The 19996-nt window shown below is 39.1% G+C and overlaps 1 protein-coding gene across 3 annotated transcripts; it reads right to left on the reverse strand.

Moving 5' to 3' along the window:
* Nucleotides 1–27: 27 nt before the first annotated feature.
* Nucleotides 28–7603, reverse strand: zgc:158260 (uncharacterized protein LOC571389 homolog). 3 transcript variants are annotated; one of them, XM_039620625.1, is made up of 4 exons: nucleotides 6039–6618; nucleotides 1419–1746; nucleotides 1173–1298; nucleotides 28–777 (listed from the first exon to the last, which is right to left on the reverse strand). In XM_039620625.1, exons 1-3 carry the CDS (start codon nucleotides 6071–6073, stop codon nucleotides 1176–1178), a joined length of 486 nt encoding a protein of 161 aa, XP_039476559.1. In that variant the 5' UTR covers nucleotides 6074–6618; the 3' UTR covers nucleotides 28–777; nucleotides 1173–1175. The 3 variants fall into 3 exon arrangements, with proteins under 3 accessions (XP_039476559.1, XP_039476560.1, XP_039476561.1); XM_039620626.1 differs by lacking the exon at nucleotides 6039–6618 and adding an exon at nucleotides 6645–7603 and having other exon boundaries at nucleotides 136–777; XM_039620627.1 differs by lacking the exon at nucleotides 28–777 and having other exon boundaries at nucleotides 1178–1270; nucleotides 6039–6617.
* Nucleotides 7604–19996: the final 12393 nt, after the last annotated feature.

The following is a 19996-nucleotide window of genomic DNA, read 5'->3' on the forward strand; positions in this document are numbered from 1 at the left end:
TGAAGCTGTTAATAATTATTTTATTCATAGCATAGATTTTTAATAAATTTATAATAAAAGCTGTAATTCAAGTAGCTGGGACACATGCTGCTCATACAGTACATCTAGTACAGTTCCGGCTACTTTTAGGGACTCTGGAAATCTTCTGCCGTCCTTTGTTTATAAGCACTTCTTAATTATCCATATTTCCTTTATATGCTCACAGAAATATACACACCTCTTGTTCTTGATCTTTATCTTACTCTTCAAAAAAAGGAGATTCTTTAGATATAAAGTCATACTTAAACACCCTTGTCCTTTGTATCCTCTGGAGCTTTTTCCATATACAAACGATGTGGACCCACCACACACAGGTCTTCAAATCCAAATATTTTGTATCCTCTTCACTCTTGATGGTTTGTGTTACTTGCCGTAAAACCAGCTGTTTGTTATGTTAGACGGGAAAGGACGATGGATTTTCTTGAGATTTGTGCCAGATCCAAGTCCCCATTCTATCTCTTGTTTACATTTTAGTTCAGCTACTTGGACCTGTTGCCGGACTCTTGAATTTGTTTATTTTTGCAAGTAACTGTTTTTTTCCCTCCCCAAATAACAGATATCAAAAATTATTTTTGACTTATATTTGTGATCTGTACTGAATTTTGTTCTTGCTTTAGAAATATAAATGGCCTTCCTGGTTGGGATTTTATACACAACCTGAGAAGTTGCTGTGTGCTTGAATGGGCACAATTGGTGGCAAACAGACTTCAAGGAGGAGCATCATCAGAAGCATTCATCCTGCAAAAGTCAAACATAAGTCTCATGTCATTATGAGACTATATTAGTTCTTTTGTAACTTCTGGGAAACAGTAATGTTCATGCTCTCTTTTTAGTTTGTTATCTCAAACTAAAAAGTTTGAGATAACAAACTTGTTCTTACCAGGAAGGCAGACTATTTCCTGAAAACTATACTTTGATGTCCTTAATTGTGTTCAGTTGTTTTACTGAGACCAACTGGCCTCTCTTGATACCCTTTACATTTGTTTTTTATTATATATAAGGGTTATATAAGGGTTTCTTGGAGTTGGATTTTGGATATCAATGACATCCAAATCATGGTGGCTAAAATGCAGAGAAGTCATGTTGGGCATTACTAAAACATCCAGGTATTTCTAAGCTGCGTGTGTACCTACATTTTAAGTTTGGGTGTTTCCTGTTTTGACCTCCTCCTCTGCAAGGTCTTCTGAAGGTGCAGGAAGTCCAGAGGCATTGCTTACGCACATATCTGGGTCTAAAACAGCCACCACCCGATTAAATAACTAGAGAACAATAAGACCATGTAAATATGTTTTAACACAGTATGAAGGTATTTGCCTTCATTCAGGCATCATTTATCTGCCTAACCCGAAGTTATGTCGTTCTGGCATAGAGGAGCTTACTTCAGGAGTCAGGTGATCCTTATAGTGAGGGTACATAGCCAGAGGGTGCTGCTTGAGTTTTTCCTCTACAGAAGCGACATACGTACTGCGAATCTGCTTCTGGATCATCTGCTTTGAGAAGCAGGCATGCTCTTTAGAGATGCTCTTTCTAGGCTTTTGACTGGAGTTGTGCTGTTGAGTCCCCGGGAAAATAAGAGGTGAGACTCCTGTGTCGACCCCAGGTGTCACTGATGAGCAGAGACTCGAGTTTGTAAAACGCCAACACCTGCTAGATGACAGCTTGTTATCCGGGGCTTTAAGATACTTTGCTTGCAACCTTTCCCTGTACCTGGGGATTTAGAGAAACATAAAAACTATGTGAAATAACATGAACACAACCCAGTAAAAGCGAATTTGTGTTATTCAGAGAAACAAAATCAGATGTATCAAAGCAGACGCTCATTATGTATTTCCTGTTGAACAACACAGATATTTTTCTAGAAGCTGTTTTTCATATACTGTTAAGAAGAAGATTGAAAATGTGCAATTTATATATATCACAACAGCAGTTGTGACAGAAGTGTTTGCCCCTTTCCTATTTTTTGTATGTTTGTCACAATTACATTTTTCAGATCATCGAATTTAAATATTAGACAAAGATAACACAAGAAAGCACAAAATGCAGTTTCTAAATGAGGGTGTTTATCATTAACCTCCTAGGACCTGGCGTCCACATAGGTGGACATCACATTTTGGGTTGTCTAGAACAGAATACTAGACATTATACTGCCACTGTCATATCGAAATTTAAAGCGAATGTCCTCAAATGTGGATCTTATTTTTCTCAGAAACAAAAATCAGGGGAAAAAAAAAATCACATAACTCTTTGTTTTTATATTCATCAGGTCCCAATCAGCCCAAATAGCAAAGAGAAATTAAAAATGCGTGCCATGAAAGAGTACGGGTCGTAGTGATTGCATAAACATAAAGCACAATGGCTCGTCTCAGTTTTACCAGAAAACATCTTGATGATCCCCAAGACGTCTGGGAAAATGCTCTGTGGACTGGCAAGAGAAAAGTTGAACTTTTTGGAAGGTGTGCGTCCCGTTACATCTGGTGTAAAACTAACATGGCATTTCAAAAAAGGAACGTCATACCTACAGTAAAATAAGGTGGTGGTAGGGTGATGGTCTGGAGCTGTTAAGCTGCCTCGGGACCTGGAAGACTTGATATAGTAAAACCATGAATTCTGTCGTCTACCAAAACATCCTGAAGGAGAATGTCCAGCCATCTGTTTGTGACCGGACGCTGAAGTTCACTTGGGTTCTGCTGCAGGACAATGATCCAAAACACACCAGCAAGTCCATCTCTGAATGACTTAAGATTTTGGAGTGGCCTATTCAAAGTCCTGACCTGAATCCAACTGAGACACTGTGGCATGACCTTAAAAAGGCGGTTCATGCTTGAAAACCCTCCATCGTGGCTGAATTACAACAATTCTGCAGAGATAAGTGGGCCAAAATTCCTTCTCAGTGTTGAAAAAGACTCTTTCACAGTTGTTGCTGCTAAATTGGCCCAACCAGTTATTAGATTTAGGGGCCATGTAGGTTTGGATATTGTTTTCCCTCTTAATACCGTCATTCAGAAATTGAATATTGTGTTTACTTGTGCTGTGTTTGTCTAATATTTAAATATTTTTGATGATTTGAAACATTTTTGTGTGACAAACATACAAAAAAATAGGAAATCAGGAAGGGGTCAGTGATGGTGGAGAGGAAGACGTTCTTTTTAACAGGAAGAAACCTCAAGCAGAAGGAGGAAGTGAATGGAAAGACACAATGCACAAAACACAAACTATGAGAGAATGCTGTAGTGGGAGTGGAGAATAAAAGATATGCAGTGCATCATGGGAAATTCCCCAGCAGCCTGACTGTATAGCAGCCTAACTAAGGCATGGTTCAGACTCACCTAATCTCGCCCTACCTATAAGCTTTAAAAAAACCTAAAAGTGGTGAGCGTCTGTCTCTTGATTGTAGACTGATAGCTGGTTCTACAGGAGAGGAGCGTGTCAAATGAGGGCTCTGCCTCCCATTCTACCTTTAGGAGCTTTTCTAAAGTTTGGTCATGTGACGTCTTTAATATGTCATGGAGCCTGATCCTTCAGGAATCAAACTTTAAAAAAAAAAAGAGTGTCTCTTTATATAGGCGAACTTTTACTCCACTTTTTGTGTATTTGAAAAGGTAACATGCTGCTTCACATACACGCACTCTGTTCTCTGAGTTGTCTTTATATTTACCTCTGCCAGCTAGACAGTCTGTACTAACTTCCATGTCCTTCTTAATCTGCTCAAATGATAAAATGGTTTATATTAAAAAGGCCTGATAGTTTATTTATTTATTTAATTATTATTTTTTTGCTGGGATGGAATTCAACACAATGTTCTTCTGTTTAGACTTTGTGATACTGTAAAAACATTCTCCTACATGAACACCCTTATCTGTCTTTCGGAACGTTTGGCAGTAGCGATATCATATTTTGTAGCATTGCGCGGTTTAAAGCAAGTTCAAGTTTCAGATTCTTACTTAGGGAAATTGGAGTATTCTGGTGTACGACTTTCACCAGTTTCAGATATATTATGTTACAATCCGCAAAGAAAGCTGTGTTTGCTTCTGGTAGTGTGACCTTTATAAGCTTTCCAAGGGGATTATTAGTTGTATGAAAACTGTATTCATCACCTTTGTTAACTAAGAGCCTCCTTGGTCATTCAGAATTTTATGAAAAATATACGCAAAAATCTATCAACAAAGACAGTGGTAGTATATCTTCTTGGAGATTTAAAACCTTATTTTGGGGCATAGCCAGCAAACTTTTCAGGCGCTCTCTATTTAACTCGACTTGTGAGAATACAGTTTCTGAAATTAAACCTCATATAAAATGATAAGTGCCAGAAGTTGCTTAATGGATCCTAAGTTCCGAGATTCAGGATTTTACCCTTTAAAAATAAATGGTTTCCTCCTTAAGTGTGCTTTGTTTTATGAAATTACTCATTTTAATCTGGAAATTTCAAATGAGTCTTTTGCTTAATTGACTGTCTCTCATGTAGCTTTTTTCTACTCTGCTTAAGCACTTTCTACAACATGTCTCATTCACCCATTTACACACTTTTTTAAAGTTCAAACAATTGGTGGAAAAACTGAGCCAGCACAGTGGTGTTTTTAACAACAACAAATTGAAATTTAGCATTTATATTAGGAAGTAACTTGATGTGTCCACATGTCCATTCATAGGCATTCAGTACAGATAATTAATTATATAATCTAATAATTAACAATATTGCTATTAAATAAATTTTCCCTGCTTAAAAATTTTATTGTTATTTATTAATTCTTGTGGCTTGTCAGCATTTAATCCTTTTACCCACTTAAGAACAGTGGCATGATATTTTTGTTATTTGTGTTTCTCTAGTTCACTTACATTACTTGCAGGCTGATGCTGTCTTATTATTTATTATGTACTGTGTTGTTAATCTCAGAGATATTTAAATTCTTAACCAGGGTAAACCTTCCAGCTGTGTTGCCTCTCTCTCAGCAGCATAATGGCATACATCAAACCCCCACTTATATGCACATCTCTCATCCTCTAGAATATAAATAAAGATATAAATAAAGCAGCTCAGTGACTATTTTAAATAGCACTCTTTCCATGCGTGCGGTGATATAGTGTACCATGTTTGTCTTCTCTATTCCTGCCTCTCCCTTTTCCTCTTCCTCATCTGAATTCTACGTATTTCTCAACTCTCCTCATCCCTGGCCTCATACTTGTTCAGGTCATGTGAGCAAACACAGGAAGTAGGTCAGAAAGGCAGCATCAGTGATGGTGAACAATGTAAGCATTAACCTATAACACAACTATGGCTTTTTTGAACTTTTTGTACTTTTTATTTTACTTTGTACGCTACGTTATAAAAGGTGTTTCACAGTAAATTTGCCTTTTTTTGTAATAAACCACTGCAAAGTACCGAAAAGTATCTGAAATAGCTAATACAATTGCACACATAAAATACTGCCAATAATACAACTAAGAAAAAGGCTCTTAGAAGCAAATTGTCCCTCAAGTGTAGAAGCAAAGAAATTAGCAGGAAAATATAATTGATGTATTTTATTTAACTGTCCTATTTTAGCCATTTTATATGTTATTGTTGAACCTAGGTGAGATGGAGTTAAATTCATTAGATAAGCCCTTATGTTATTTATACAGTTTTATATGCAAGGTTAGGTTTTTCAGCATATAAATTAACTGGAGCATGCAGGCCTGCTGCACTGCAATACAACAGTAGCATAAAGCTGAAATAATTTTGCTTGTAGATGAGTAAATGCATTTATTGCTGTTTGCCATAAATAAACCAATCTGAAAGGGGATGCTCTGTATGAGTGCGATTTGTATTTACAAGAAACATTAGGTAACACTATTACATCACAAATACATCTTTGTAGACAGTGCAATGACACTTGTCTTAGCCGTGGTTAAAAAGGGCGAATGCAAATATTTTATATGTAAATAAAAAAAGTACAGTACAGTAAAAAAAAAAAAGGGAAGAAGAAGAAGAAAGAAAGAAAATAAAAGAAAAATAAGTGTCTTACCAAGGAAAAATTGGTTGTTTGGTTTTTGACTCCATTTTCCTAAATATTATCTGTTAATCAGTTTTGGAAAATCCCACGAAAAACAAGCATTACGTTTGCTGACTCGTGACGTCCGACGGCGGTTTGTTACTCAGTAACTATGGTAACAGCGGAAGCGCCTTGAATGGTCATCCAAAAAAAATAAAATAAAATCAAAAGGCAGAGAAAAACTATAGTTAATTTGCTAAAACTACGAATTATTATATGGAAGGAACACTGGTTAAAATAGCTTCTTTTGCTAATGTGAACTGTGTCACATTTACAGCAAACAAGTACTGTCGAGTACTTGTTTAATTTACCGCCAAATCCAAATGCCAAACCTGTGTTTAATTTGCAGTGAGCGTGTTGCGGTGCTCAAAGGGAGGAGATCACAACTTTCTTTCCCAGTAGCACGCAAAAAAAGAAAAAAAAGAAAAGAAGCAGAAACACGAATGATATTCTGGACAACAGCTTTATGGCCAATGTCTGCTTTCTGAGCGACATACTCAAGCATCTAAATAACCTAAATGTTTGACTACAGAGCCAAAACTGTCATTAACATTGTGTGCATTTAAAGTCAAGATGAACCTTTTTTCGACTGAGTTGAGCACAGGGGGCATTTTCCGACACTCCGCAAATGCATCTCATCACCGGTGCAAGTCGTGGATGTGATGACTGATTTCATTGCGAAGTTGAAAGAGAACCTTTCTGGTCGATTACATGGACTCGCTCTACCCACAGAGGTGATGAGTTTTGCCAGAGACCCATTCGGTGTTGTAACAGACGGGGGCTTTGCGGTGAGCCCCTCCACCGACGAGTTTTGGACTGATGTCAACACCCACCAGTTTCCTAACATTAAGAAAGTAGTAGTCGTCATGCTCGGTATGTTTGGGTCGACATACACATGAATCAAGCTTTTCACGTACAAACTCGATAAAAAGCAGCTCTCGTTGTTCACTGAATGACAGTTCTCTTCACCATTGTCTTCAGATTGCACTGACATCTTATAAGCCAAAAGTCGCTGCCCTTATTCAGAAAAGAAATGTCACTTCTCTAGTAAGAATGCCAGTGTAACTAATCTACATATCAACATAATATGGTGTGTGTAACAAGCCATGTCTGATCTAAGGTGTTGATTTAAAACAAACCTATGTCCCCTCAGTGTGCAGCAGTAGATGTTGTTTTCATATGTGCTACTGCAACTACAAAGTCAAGCATATCTTTAGATACAACACTCCAGTAGAGATGACTTGCCTATAATCCTTCTGTGTTTCCCAGGATACATTTGTACTTCACTCTTAAAGCGTACTTTCCATATTTTACTGCTAATGTGAGAAACTGTTCAGATTGTATAGAAAATAATGACAAATCCTGTTGTTAAGAAACATGGCTGTTGCTGTCGACTGCATTAAATCACATGTTGCTCCCTTCAGGCCTCATGAATTAGCTAATTAGCTCCAGTTTAGGTCCCCGGACTCTCCTGCTGTTTAAACATCAGGGAAAAGACTGCTGGGACAGAGAGACTTCTGTTTCCCCTCTTTGAGCTCTGATGATCCCTATTTATAGAAACAAACTAAGTTAGTAAGCTGTTCCAATGCAGTCAGTGAACTGTCTAATGCGCAGTTTCAGTTTTCTTTGCCAGCAACACAGTCTGCTTGAATGCAGCCATGTGACAGTGACATCAGAAACCTGCCTTCAGTTCCTGAACTCTATGTTAAAATGTACACAGGAGCCTACATGGCCCCTTTGCTGATGGAGCAGCACCTGGTGTGTTCATACTAAATTAAATCTGGTGCTGAAAGCAAGTACTTCTCCATAGACCTTTTAGCTGGAGCTATGTACCATCAGCTGATGGAAAAGGCAACCACTAAACTGGAACAAATTCTTAGCATTTAAAAACTGTGCTGGAATTTAAATGTCAGCAAGTATAGCCTGCAGTAAGAACAGTGTTGGAGCTGATATAGACTGTGAATGGGTTGTTTGTCACGTTAGCCACCCTGAGGCTCTTCCTCCTGGCTATAGGTTTGTGGAGGTGTCACAAGACTGCCCTGAGGTGAAGACACGATGCATCAGCAGCAACACTGATCAGTAAGTGGTTGGTCATAAACATCTTATGCCTGAGTTATAGCTTTAGGTAAAGTTTCACTTTTGTGACTCTGCTCCACCCAGAAGGTGTCTTAAAAGCTTTTTCTGCATACGTCAGTCAGATTGGGTGACATTCAGTGGCCTGCAAAGGTCAAGTGTCAGGTCAGAGTGTCTTCTTCCTTCCTGCTTATGACCTGAATTTTCTGTTGCATACAACAAAACTGTCACCCTTACTGATTTTTAGCATAGTTGTTGACCTTTGAACTTTCAGTTTGTGTGTGGCATCACTGTGACACTGACAGCTTTGACCTGCTGTTGGCATTTACCCAAAATGTGTTTTTTACTTTTGTCTGTAAGTGCAGCCAAGCTAATTGTAGTTGGCATCAGAATATTTTCCATGTTCTTATCTCAGACCTGAAGCACTACCTATCTGTCTCAAGGGCAGGAAAATTCAGTCATCTCCGGGAGAATATAAGTCATTCATCCCTGTCAGGAAAATTTCAAGCACAGAAATCTATAAATAAGGCCGCCTTCTTTGCAAGTTATATATCTTATTTAGTTTCTATTGCTGCTTTTAGGGGCTGCAAAGTCACTGAATACTGATTTCTTTCTTTCTTTCTTTCTTTCTTTCTTTCTTTCTTTCTTTCTTTCTTTCTTTCTTTCTTTCTTTCTTTCTTAACTGGGAACATATTTTCCTATTTAATCTGCCCGCAGTGAGGAAATTCCTGAAACCATATGCACTCTAAGTTTTACATGCTGCACCTTTATTCTCCAGAAGAATTTCCTTCCCATGCACCCGAACTTATCAAGCTGTTTGACAATGACCAATTGCACTCGTGTGAGTGGACATTGTCTGCAAAGAGCTCTCTAAATGGTTGGACGGAGATGGCCTGACTTTAGAAAGTTCAGCCCCATTTGGAAAAAAAAAAAAACATCTTGGAGTAAACACTGGGATGTGGACTAGCGTGTCTACAGTATTTACACATTCAATCTTTAAGATACTGTGTGTGCTGTGATCTGTGAAGGAGTCATTTGTTATTACATTACTGAAACAAATCCTACTTTCATAAATTTATCTATAAACAAATCCAATACAATGGTGAAGTAATAATTCAGATGAATTGTTTAATTTTTTAATTTTTTTTTTTTTTGGGGTATCTTGGCCAGATATGTCAAAAGTAAAAAGAACTCATTTTATTATTTGTTCGATTGCATGCATTTGTAGTTATTTATTTATTTATTTATTTATTGCACAATAAAATCAATTTAAAAAACAGGACAACATTAACTTTCCTCCAGAGAGTTTCTATCTTTCATCAACGGGAATCGGAAAAGTACAATTGAGGGAAACTAATACAATAAATAGGAAATGTTTTTGTTTACAGCGAAATCAGAGAGATTGCCAGCATGCTGGCTTTCCAGTTATAAAAACTTTGCTGCCAATTTTAACAACGTTTTACAGCATTTAGGATGTTGAGCAACCGTACAAAACAATACACCAAAGAGGATGTGCAAACCTCCCAACACGCTATTTGTAAGGAGTACAATACATCTGTTGCACGATAGGTCATCGCTCATCTTCAGGGTCCTGTGGTCAAGGTCCTGTCAGCCTTTGAGGGAGTGAATTTCTCTGAACTTTACTCACACTTTGTCGTGTAACCACCTCCTCATCTAAAGTAATCTTTTCAAACAATGGTTACTGCTTTTTAATGGAAAAAAAACACTGACCATGCTATTTTTCTATATAAATATTTTTGTATTATGGTAAATTATTCATTTTTACATTTTTTTTAATGACACCTGTTTCCAGTTAGGCTGTATCTAAGAGAATACATAATTCAGGGTGCAACTGACAGTTAGTTTCAGCATGGATAAACACTGGAATTCACTGTCCATAAGTTGCTCATAAATTCATAAATTCAGTCCATAAATTGTAATAGGAAAACTATTCATCACAGTCCCAAATCGCAGAGAGGCATTAGCAAATTGCTGATCAAATGGCTGAAAAAATAAATATCCTTATATTAATCAAGTTGTTCATTTTGCCTGGTATTAAATAATTTCTTATCACTCCTACAAAACGACTATCATTTTCTGTTGCCTTTCAAAGCCATCCTGCAGTCCCGCAACTTTGACTGAGTGAAACAGATTGTGGGCTGGATTTGTCAGACTGTGCCTAAAGCACAATGCATACATTGTTGCATAACTTTCCTCTGAAGCCCAGAGACTAAGCCGGGTCAACTCAGTATAAGTTTAAACCAGGTGAAAACTTCAGATGTTTTCACAATATGTAATGGAGATCAGCAAGATTATTTTTCTGCCATTGTGAAGTAATGTCAGAGAAGCGCCATCTTGAATTCTTAAATTAACGCTCTGCCCTGGAACAAAGAGTCACTGGCTCCAGTTAACAAAACACATTAAGCTGAATGGTGGGAAATAAGCCACACCTAGGCAGACAAAGAAATACTGTGGTCAGTCCATCACTTAAACTCAGTTGAGTAAATAAACTATCGTAACATACCATGAGAACACACATTCATACAGTGAGAAAGGAAGATTGTCTCTTAGGGTGCACTACCTAGTAAAGTAAAAGTACTTTCATTACAGTTTTTTTCAATTACTTTTTAAAAATGTAAAACTGCATTAATTTGTACTGTGAGCAGGATTACTTGTTAAGGTGGAGCTAGTCCTGTGCTTTTCAACCTAGAAGTGTGGCGCTCTTCAGAGACTCAAAAACTACTCACTTAATCAATAAACTATTGATGTTTGATGTAGGAAGGTCTGTTTCACAAAGCTGGAATTGTGTTGCCTGACCTTTCCTGCTGTGAACTTGAAATCTCACTAGAAGTTTAAATGAAACTGAGTCTTTGGTGGAATTGCTAAAGCTGTAAACTCACCAGTACAAACATTTAGGAACTACTAGGTCCATGTCGAACAGTATTTCTGTCTGAAAAATAGTCGAGTCAGAGTATTAAGTTGCAGAAAGCACCTAAAATACTTCAAAATTGTGTGCTTTCCATCACTGCTGTACAGGACATTGTCTTTGATATCTGCTTTGCTTCTTCAGCAGTTATTGGATTTCTCCGATTACCTAACATTTATTTTGTCTGATACAGCGCCGTTTCAGTCACTGTGAGTCCATACAAAGAGAACAAGGAATGGATTAAATAAATTTAGTGTTCAGTCCTCTTCCCATAGTACTTTATGGCTCTGTTTGCATTAATCACCTCCAGTGAAATTTTCCCAGCACTCCTCACAAGACCCCATGCCCACAACTATGCCTGTATATCACGGCTCGAGCCTTACAAAGGCTGTCTCTGCCTCGCTAGTATCGTGACTTAATGTTTGGTACCAGGCTCCACTATGGTGCGGCCCTATGTCAGCTTATGTCAAGCAGTATTTACAGAAGGAGTTAATGGTGTTTCTGTTGTGCAGATTTAAGGAGGGAGGTGCAGAATGCAGAATGTGCCTGGTGGATGGTGTGGTTGGTTTTTACTTTTTTAATCTTGTTTCTGTCAAGTAAAACTATATTATTTGTATTATTACATATTTTTAGTTTTTTAATAATTAAGAAAGGCTGCCTTCATTTTGTTTTATTACCATGCAGCTTTAACATTGCCTGGGTTAACTAAGCGGTTAGAAAATTTTCCCTAACCATCTAAAAGCTCAAGTTATCCTTTTTTTTAAGATTATGTTTAAAGGGTGATATAGACCATGCTGCTGTAGTGTTTAACAAGTCCCTGATGGTTCTTACAGGGTAACAATGTTGCATTTTTAAAAAAAAAAAAAACTGCAACAGTTTTGTTTACAGTTATTATAACAGAGTTTATCATTTTAGATTTGACATTTTACTCCACTCCAAATGAGAGTCTGGGGGATATTACTCCATCTTCTGAGAGGAAAACTGAAGATGAATAAAAACCGGGAAAGCAAATAAGATTCCTTTAAAATTATTTCAAATTTCAGCATCAAACTTTCTCAATTGTTGCATATGAAGCATATTAATCCTAAAGGCTTTAGACCAGGGGTGTCGAACTCCAGGCCTCAAGGGCCGGTGTCCTGCAGGTTTTAGATATCGCCCTGTTTCAACACACCTGAATCAAATGATTAGTTCATTACCAGGCCTCTGGAGAACTTCAGGACATGTTGAGGAGGTAATTTAGCCATTTGAATCAGCTGTGTTGGAACAAGGACACGTCTAAAACCTGCAGGACACCGGCCCTCGAGGCCTGGAGTTCAACACCTGTGCTTTAGACCTTCAAGTAATCTAAAACATTTAGATTACTTCAACAGTTAAACTGTCCTTTTACTCATGCTAGCATGATTAATTTAGAGACTTTAGTGTATGCTAGACTGAAATATCCCAGCAATTTAATGAAGTTTACATTCGTGGCATCCACAGCATGAAGTGTAATAGCTTTGGTAATGTCCCCCAGTTTTCCCAGTTTTATTGAATACAATATACTGACAACTACTGGTCCTCTGATTTCACATCAAGCTCAGTCATCAAGTCACATTTCCATTTTCTTTTTCCAATGTGTAATATCTGCAACATAACCAATGGCATTTTCATCAGGTTCATTCATCCATCCACCCATTATCTTAGCTGCTTATCAAATCCAAGGTTGCAAGACGCAGTAATTAGCTAATAAAACCATACAAGGCTACCATACTGAACTAATAGGGAACACAGTAAACGTCAGCAAGTTAGCACAAGTTATGAGGATGTTAGCGTGCTGGTGTTGGCATTTAGGACAGTCTTAGTTTTCCATTTACAACTGTCTTAGTTCAGACACACCTCTTTGTCCCTGTTTACACGTGAAGATATAACCTGCAGCTACTTTTGTGAAGCTGTGAGGGTGTTGGCTGTATTATTCGTACAGTGCTGCTGATGAATACACTGAAAATAAATTTCAGTCTAAAGACATGAATCATTGTTTGCATACCGCCTGTGTTATCTGACACCTTCTTTATCAGGTAAGATATGTTTACAATTGGCCTGTGAACAAATATCATACTCTTCAGTGGTGCCCATACTTGCAATAGAACCACACTTAATAACAACTTTCTGTTCACAATGTGAGACTAAACAGGGGCCAATGAGTGACTGACTCTAAACTGACTGACTCATTATAATTGTTGGGCGTGCGAGGTTGGTGACCTGAAGTTGTTCCCAGGAAACAATGTGAGGTGAAGTCCCATTTCACCATGTAATCAAGCTGACCAAGCTGACTCTGCAGAGTGACTGATACATTCAGAGAAGACTTTCTTTTCCAAAGTCATGAATGGCCATTTGTTTAAAAATAATAGGGCTTGCTGTTCAGCCACATTTGAACTTTAGCCATGTCTTCAAAGCACAAACCAAAAGCTATTGGTGTAGCCCTGTTGGGGGTGGGGGCTCAAAAATGTGTCAGAATACAGTGAATGATCTATGTGGACAACAGACACTAGTTTGAAGAACTTCTCTGAAATTATTTACCCTATAGATAAGAGGCTTCTTGTTGGGGTGTGTATAAATAGTTGCCTTTATCTCACCATAAGCCCCATTATTTGTGTAAAACAGTTTTCTGTCAGCTTTCAAAGTTGGATGTCTTTTGCCTCCAACAAATCCAGCAAAAAAAGAAAGAAAAAGACATCAGTGTCGCTCTGCTGACCAAACATAAAAAGAGACCATTACAAAGGTTGAACTGTTTTACCCCGCTTCACCCTCCCACCCTTTCTTTTGGCAGAAACAATGTTGCTGCATTACTTGTTATCCTTCCCCCCTGATGATTTTCTTTAGCATTTTTTACTCCGCTTGTTTGAACAGATGCTGCCCCCTCCTGTAGCCCCCATCCTCTGGGATTGCCATAAGGCTCAGCACAATGAGGTAACACTCAATTTCATTAATGGTGAGAGTCCGGTCCAGTAAGTTCCTTCCAGTAACAAACATCAAACAATGTATATCACTTCCTAAGAAAAACCTGTGCTCTTTTGTCCTGTTTTATTTATGAATGGATTATGAAAGAGGCCGCTGCATGACCTTGCTCACCTTACAGGCTGTCCATTACTGCACAGGCAGCCTTTTATAGCAGGGTGAATCCTAACCTGTTGGCCACCGACCAAACATCAAATAACATCTAGTCAATAACAAACTGATTACTCAAGAGATTGGATCGCTTTCACAGGGGTAATTCAGATTTCACATTTATTGCAGAGAAGAGCTGCAACCACTGGGATAAATTTGTGAATGGGTGATTGAGCTGGGAAGCAGAGTCAGATTTAGCCAGGTTTTTCTTTTTAATGTGTAGACTGGTGTCTGCACTGGTATCTCCTTTACAGCTGGTGTTGCCTGTAAATAAGGGTGATGGTGGCTCACACTTGCTAGTCCTGTTTCAGCCTCATGCTGTTTTCATACTAAAGAAATGTCATCTCTGACCTTTTCTGACGTAAAACATCATCACCTTTCATACAGACTCTGCTACCACTTTCACAAGGTCCATTTTGAGAAGAACATTGTAAAACGCCAAAAGACAAACAGTAGAAAAAATGCAGAAAACTTCAGGAAAAAGTTGAGAAGAATCTTATTTTCACAAATTTCATCTGGTCATAACACATGGCTGAAACTTTAACATAGTTAACCCTAGAACACTATCGCTATAAATAGTAACACAATCACTAATGCCGGGTGATTTTTACCCGATATAATATAACCAATAAAAAGTAATCAAATATATCAAAATATGACAACACATGACAAATTAGAGTGGTCATCTTTTACTTTCAACTGTGCCATGTCTAACAAAATGAAAAAAACCCTCCTAAAACAAAATAATGACTCTGGAAAGCTGGTCTTTGGTCCACCCATTCCTGGGAAATTTGAGACTTCCCTGGTGAAGGCACAGGCTCCTCGACACGCAAACAGCTGCAGGAGAGAGAAATCATGTAAATGTATTTGCTCGGGTGTAAATCACCCGGCAATAGTGTTCTAGGGTTAAAGTGAGATTAGTCAACCTTTTCCTGGCATCGTTTTGCAACAAGTGCTACCTGTTTATCTCTGTCCCTACTTCCAGGACTACTTGATGCATACATACAGAATCAGCATTCACATGAACAGTTGTCATGTGAATACATGTACAGCAGTAGACAAGGGTTTTAAGGGTTCCTGACCAACCGCCCCCAACATGTCCGACTGGATAACCGCTGCTCATCAACAATCACAATGAACACCGGTGTACCACAGGGCTGTGTGATGAGCCCTTTCCTCTACTCCCTCTTCACCCACGACTGCAGACCTGCTGATGGTTCCAACACCATCATTAAGTTTGCAGATGACACCACGGTGATTGGCCTCATCAGCGACAACGATGAGACCGCCTACAGGGAGGAGGTGGATCGTCTGGCTGAGTGGTGCGACACAAACAACCTGCTGCTTAACACCGAGAAGACTAAGGAGCTCATCGTGGACTACAGGAGGAATGCTGACCCACATCCACCCATCCACATTAAGGGGACGGCTGTGGGCGTGTGAGCAGCTTCAAGTTCCTGGGAGTCCACATCTCCGAGGATCTCACCTGGACGACCAACTGCTCCAAGCTGGTCAAGAAGGCTCACCAGCGCCTCTTCTTCTTGAGGACTCTGAGGAAGAACCACCTGTCCTCAGACATCCTGGTGAACTTCTATCGCTGCACCATCGAGAGCATCCTGACCAACTGTATAACAGTCTGGTACGGGAACTGCTCTGCCTCGGACCGGAAGGCGTTGCAGAGGGTCGTGAAAACTGCCCAGCGCATCACCGGAGCACCACTTCCTGCCATAAAGGACATCTACAGGAAGCGGTGTCTGAAAAGGGCTGGGAAAATCATCAGAGACCCCAGTCACCCATCACATGGACTCTTTACCCTCCTGCCCTCTGGGAGGCGCTACAGGAGCCTCCGGACTAAGACCACCAGGTACCGGAACAGCTTCTTCCCCACAGCTGTCAGACTCCTGAACTCTGCCTCCTGACATCTGACCCACGTTAAACTCATGGACTGAACATACACACACCCACAACCACTAGCACTTTACCACTACTGTATAGTTCTGTGTAGATAATCATTCTGTACATACGATAATTTTTAATCCCACAACTGTTTATAACTTACATAGTTCACATTCTGTATAACTGTATATCTCAGATTTCTGTATAGTTTTATTTCATATTTATATCCTGTTCATAGCCTGTACATAGCTTGTACTCACTACAGCCTGTACATACTTATAGTTATAGAATATTCATAACATACTTCACACTGTGTACATTATAACATACCATAATAGACCCATTTCTGTAATATACTTACACATCTCTATTATTGCTAATTTATATTGTAATATATCTATATCACGACTAAAGCACTTTCTGGATGGATGCAAACTGCATTTCGTTGCCCTGTACCTGTGACATGTGCAATGACAATAAAGTTGAATTCTAATTCTAATTCTAATTCTAAAGCACTGACCCAAAGCTGCAACGTTCATGGCCCTGGAAAAAGATCAGTGTCCCCACAAATGTCATCATATTTTGAATGTTTAAAAATAGTAATTGGTGCAAAGCCCCACATACTTAAAACCAATGACATGACCTTGGGTAAGACCAGTGTTGGGTAAGTTACTTTAAATTAGTAACTTAGTTACATTACTAGTTACTTCTCTAAAAAAGTAACTCAGTTACTTCAAGTTACTCGTTACTTTCAAAGTAACTAGTTACTAGGGAAAGTAACTTTGGTTTTACTCAGAATTCTCTTGTTAATGTGTTGCTTCCGTAACTGGATACCCAGCCAGACTGCCAGTCTTCTAGCTTGCTTACTTGCCACAAGTGCACTGTGCCACCTACCAATAGAAAGGAAAAATAATGTGCACATTTCCACGAGAGAAATCACGCCTGGACCGTCGTTGACCGCCGCCATGATTCTAGCCTGCTTTTTACATCCAACACAAAAACTGCAGTCGCGGTGCTTTTGATTGTACTCAGAACTTGGAAATTCTGCCTTCTGAATAGGAAGATGTAGGTAACACCAGACTGCAGATGAGCTGCATACAGAGCTGGACTGGGACAAAAAAATCATCCCGGGCATTATAGGAAAAATCATAAAGCCTTTGAATGAAAATAAACACTATTGTGACAGTGATGTACACTGTTCTGATGGTATATATGTATCAATCTATCAATTGTTTGTTGTAAGACTCAGATAATTATTTTTTTAAAAGCGAAACATTTTAAATGAGAATAAGAAAGAAAAGTATTTCCTTGTCCCCCCCTTTCCCTGTTAATGCCCTACCTGGCCCCCTGGCAACACTTTGCTAGACCCGCCCCTGCACAGTTACCAGCTGTCACCTACGTAGAAAAGGATGCTGGTGTTATTTGTCTCTCAGAAACAGTTCATAACTTCCCTTCAACTCATTCATGTCACCTAAAAGGTAAACATGTTTCTACATCACCTGTTCAGTTCTGATGATTCAGTAAGGACATCTCCTGGTTTCATCTTCATGTTTCCCTCTCACCAGATATCCAAACCGATATCATGACCAGCAGCTTTACAGCTGTGGCTCCAGCAAACATCAGCTGATACTAGAAATTAATATTAAATAAATTCTAACAACAGCTGATCAAGCTTAAACGTGCTGCTGTTGTTTAACGCGACATCCGCTGGTTTCTTCTTTCTGGCGCAAAGTGGGCGATAAATAAACAAGAGAGAAAAGCCGATCAGCTGATCATTGATCAGTTTCGTGATTGAAGTAGAAACAGGAGAGGAGAGCATGAGAGAAGAAGAGGCAGCTGTGCAGCTTCAGCTTTGTGTCTTTTTCATTGTAGCTGAAGTCCGGGACAAACTGTGTTCCTTTTCACCTCAGTACGAAACGCGTAATATTTTCTCTGAATACCAGACGATTCTGTTTTTTACGGGACGGTTGGCAACTCTAATAATTAACCGTATGAACAAAATAAAGTTCAACATCAGTAACATAGCACCCACCCAGCTGTATAGAAACTCCATCATGCTAGCTAGCACGCAGTACGAAAATGTCAGCACAACGAAAATAAACTCCACCTAAACTTGGTTTATATCTGACTCAGATAGACTGCAGGTCATAACTTCTTACCTGAAGTTCAGTTCACCTGACACGCGGACCGGCAGCCGCTTCGGGTCTCTCCTCTTGCCTCCCTTTTCCTTCATCCACCTGCTGGCTTCCACCACTTGCTAATGTTACTGAATCTGTGGAAGCTCCGCGATATCCACCACACGAAGTAACGAGTAACGAGCCTATCTAAATCCCAGTAACGAGTAACGCGTTCCTGGTTTTGGCATAATAACTAGTTACCGTGCTCGTTACCACAATAATAACGTAGTTACTGTAACGCGTTACTTAATAACGCGTTAGTCCCAACACTGGGTAAGACAAACTAAAAATTTCTTCTGTAAAATACCAGTACATGTAGTGTGCCTTTACTGGAAGCAACTTACTGAGAAAATAGGTCTTCAGGGCCTTTTGATGAAAAGCTGCTCAATTACCCTGTTTGTAGAACTGCACACACGTAAGCATAAGTATAATGTCATGGTCACATTACATTCCCGTTCAGAGAAAAAGGGTGGAACAATAAACTTCACATGTATGAGGCTGATCACAGAGTGTAAACAGTACTACGTTAGGTAAATAGCAAGAGAGCATGCCACGACAGCTTCTCATGATGGGTGGCAATCAAGCTCTATCATCTTAACTGTTGGAACAAGCATGACGTGGGCCTGCACATTTATAAAACGGGCAATCTATTAGGCATCAAGGAGGTATAAAGAGATATCTCTTTAATTTTTTACTTCCACACAGCTATTTTTTCAAACATTTTATTACTTTTAATTAGTTAAACTACACAAATAAACTTAAAAACAAGGAACTTCAAGGAACACATTTTTAAATTATTTAAAAAAAGCTTTCATGGTCCTGGTGTGGTTATGTTTAGTGAAACATGACTACAAACAAAAAACCCAAACAAAACTGATGTGTTTCCTCAGGAAGTTAAAACTGACAATGGCTTGCATGCCAGTCTAAAGGCATTTTAATTGTTCGTTTTCAAGTCTATATATATAGATATATATCTTCCAAGGAGCACCTCAGACAAAAACAATATAAATCCAGGAAGCTCCTACTCAAATCATTTCCCAACTACACAAATACACTGTTCTATTTAGATGCCCCAGTGTGTGTGAAACCAAGGCTTCACAGCTCTTGCACATCTGCATGTAACTAAACCAAACAGAGCTCATTGTTTTGTTTTAAAAACAGCTGTAGTTTTCTGTACATGCACTATAAAGGTCATTCATACGTGCTTTTGTGTAGTTAAAGTAAAAACATAAATTCTGTCAACATGATCTGTTTTTGCTTGTATACAAGACCTAAAATATTACACTTTTGCCGGTATTTAATCGTCCTTTGCCTCACGATAACTGTGCAATACAAGCAATAAATCTTCCACATTCTTCTTGTTCTCCACAGCATCATGCGTGGGTTTAGCCGTGTCCTCACAAGCCGCTGAGCATCCACTTTCCTCCCGGCGGAGAGCGTCACATCGTCCGGTTCCCCCTTTATAGAAGCCCCGCCCAGAAATCAGTCGATGAATTCAACATCGTACTCACCAGCGTCTGACCAATCAGCGCCTGAAGGGGGTGGTCTCGAGACGGTGGTCCGGGAGGAAGATAGCCAATGAAAACGTCTGCTGGTCGGACAAAGAGCTCGCGTCAACAATCGTTGGTTGCTTGAATGGCACATTATTCATGTCCACGCGGTTCGTATTTAAGGAGGTAAGATGAGGCGAGATAGCGGTTTCCGTATAAAATGTA

The sequence above is a fragment of the Oreochromis aureus genome, linkage group 12 (assembly GCF_013358895.1).
Source record: "Oreochromis aureus strain Israel breed Guangdong linkage group 12, ZZ_aureus, whole genome shotgun sequence".
NCBI lineage: Eukaryota > Metazoa > Chordata > Actinopteri > Cichliformes > Cichlidae > Oreochromis > Oreochromis aureus.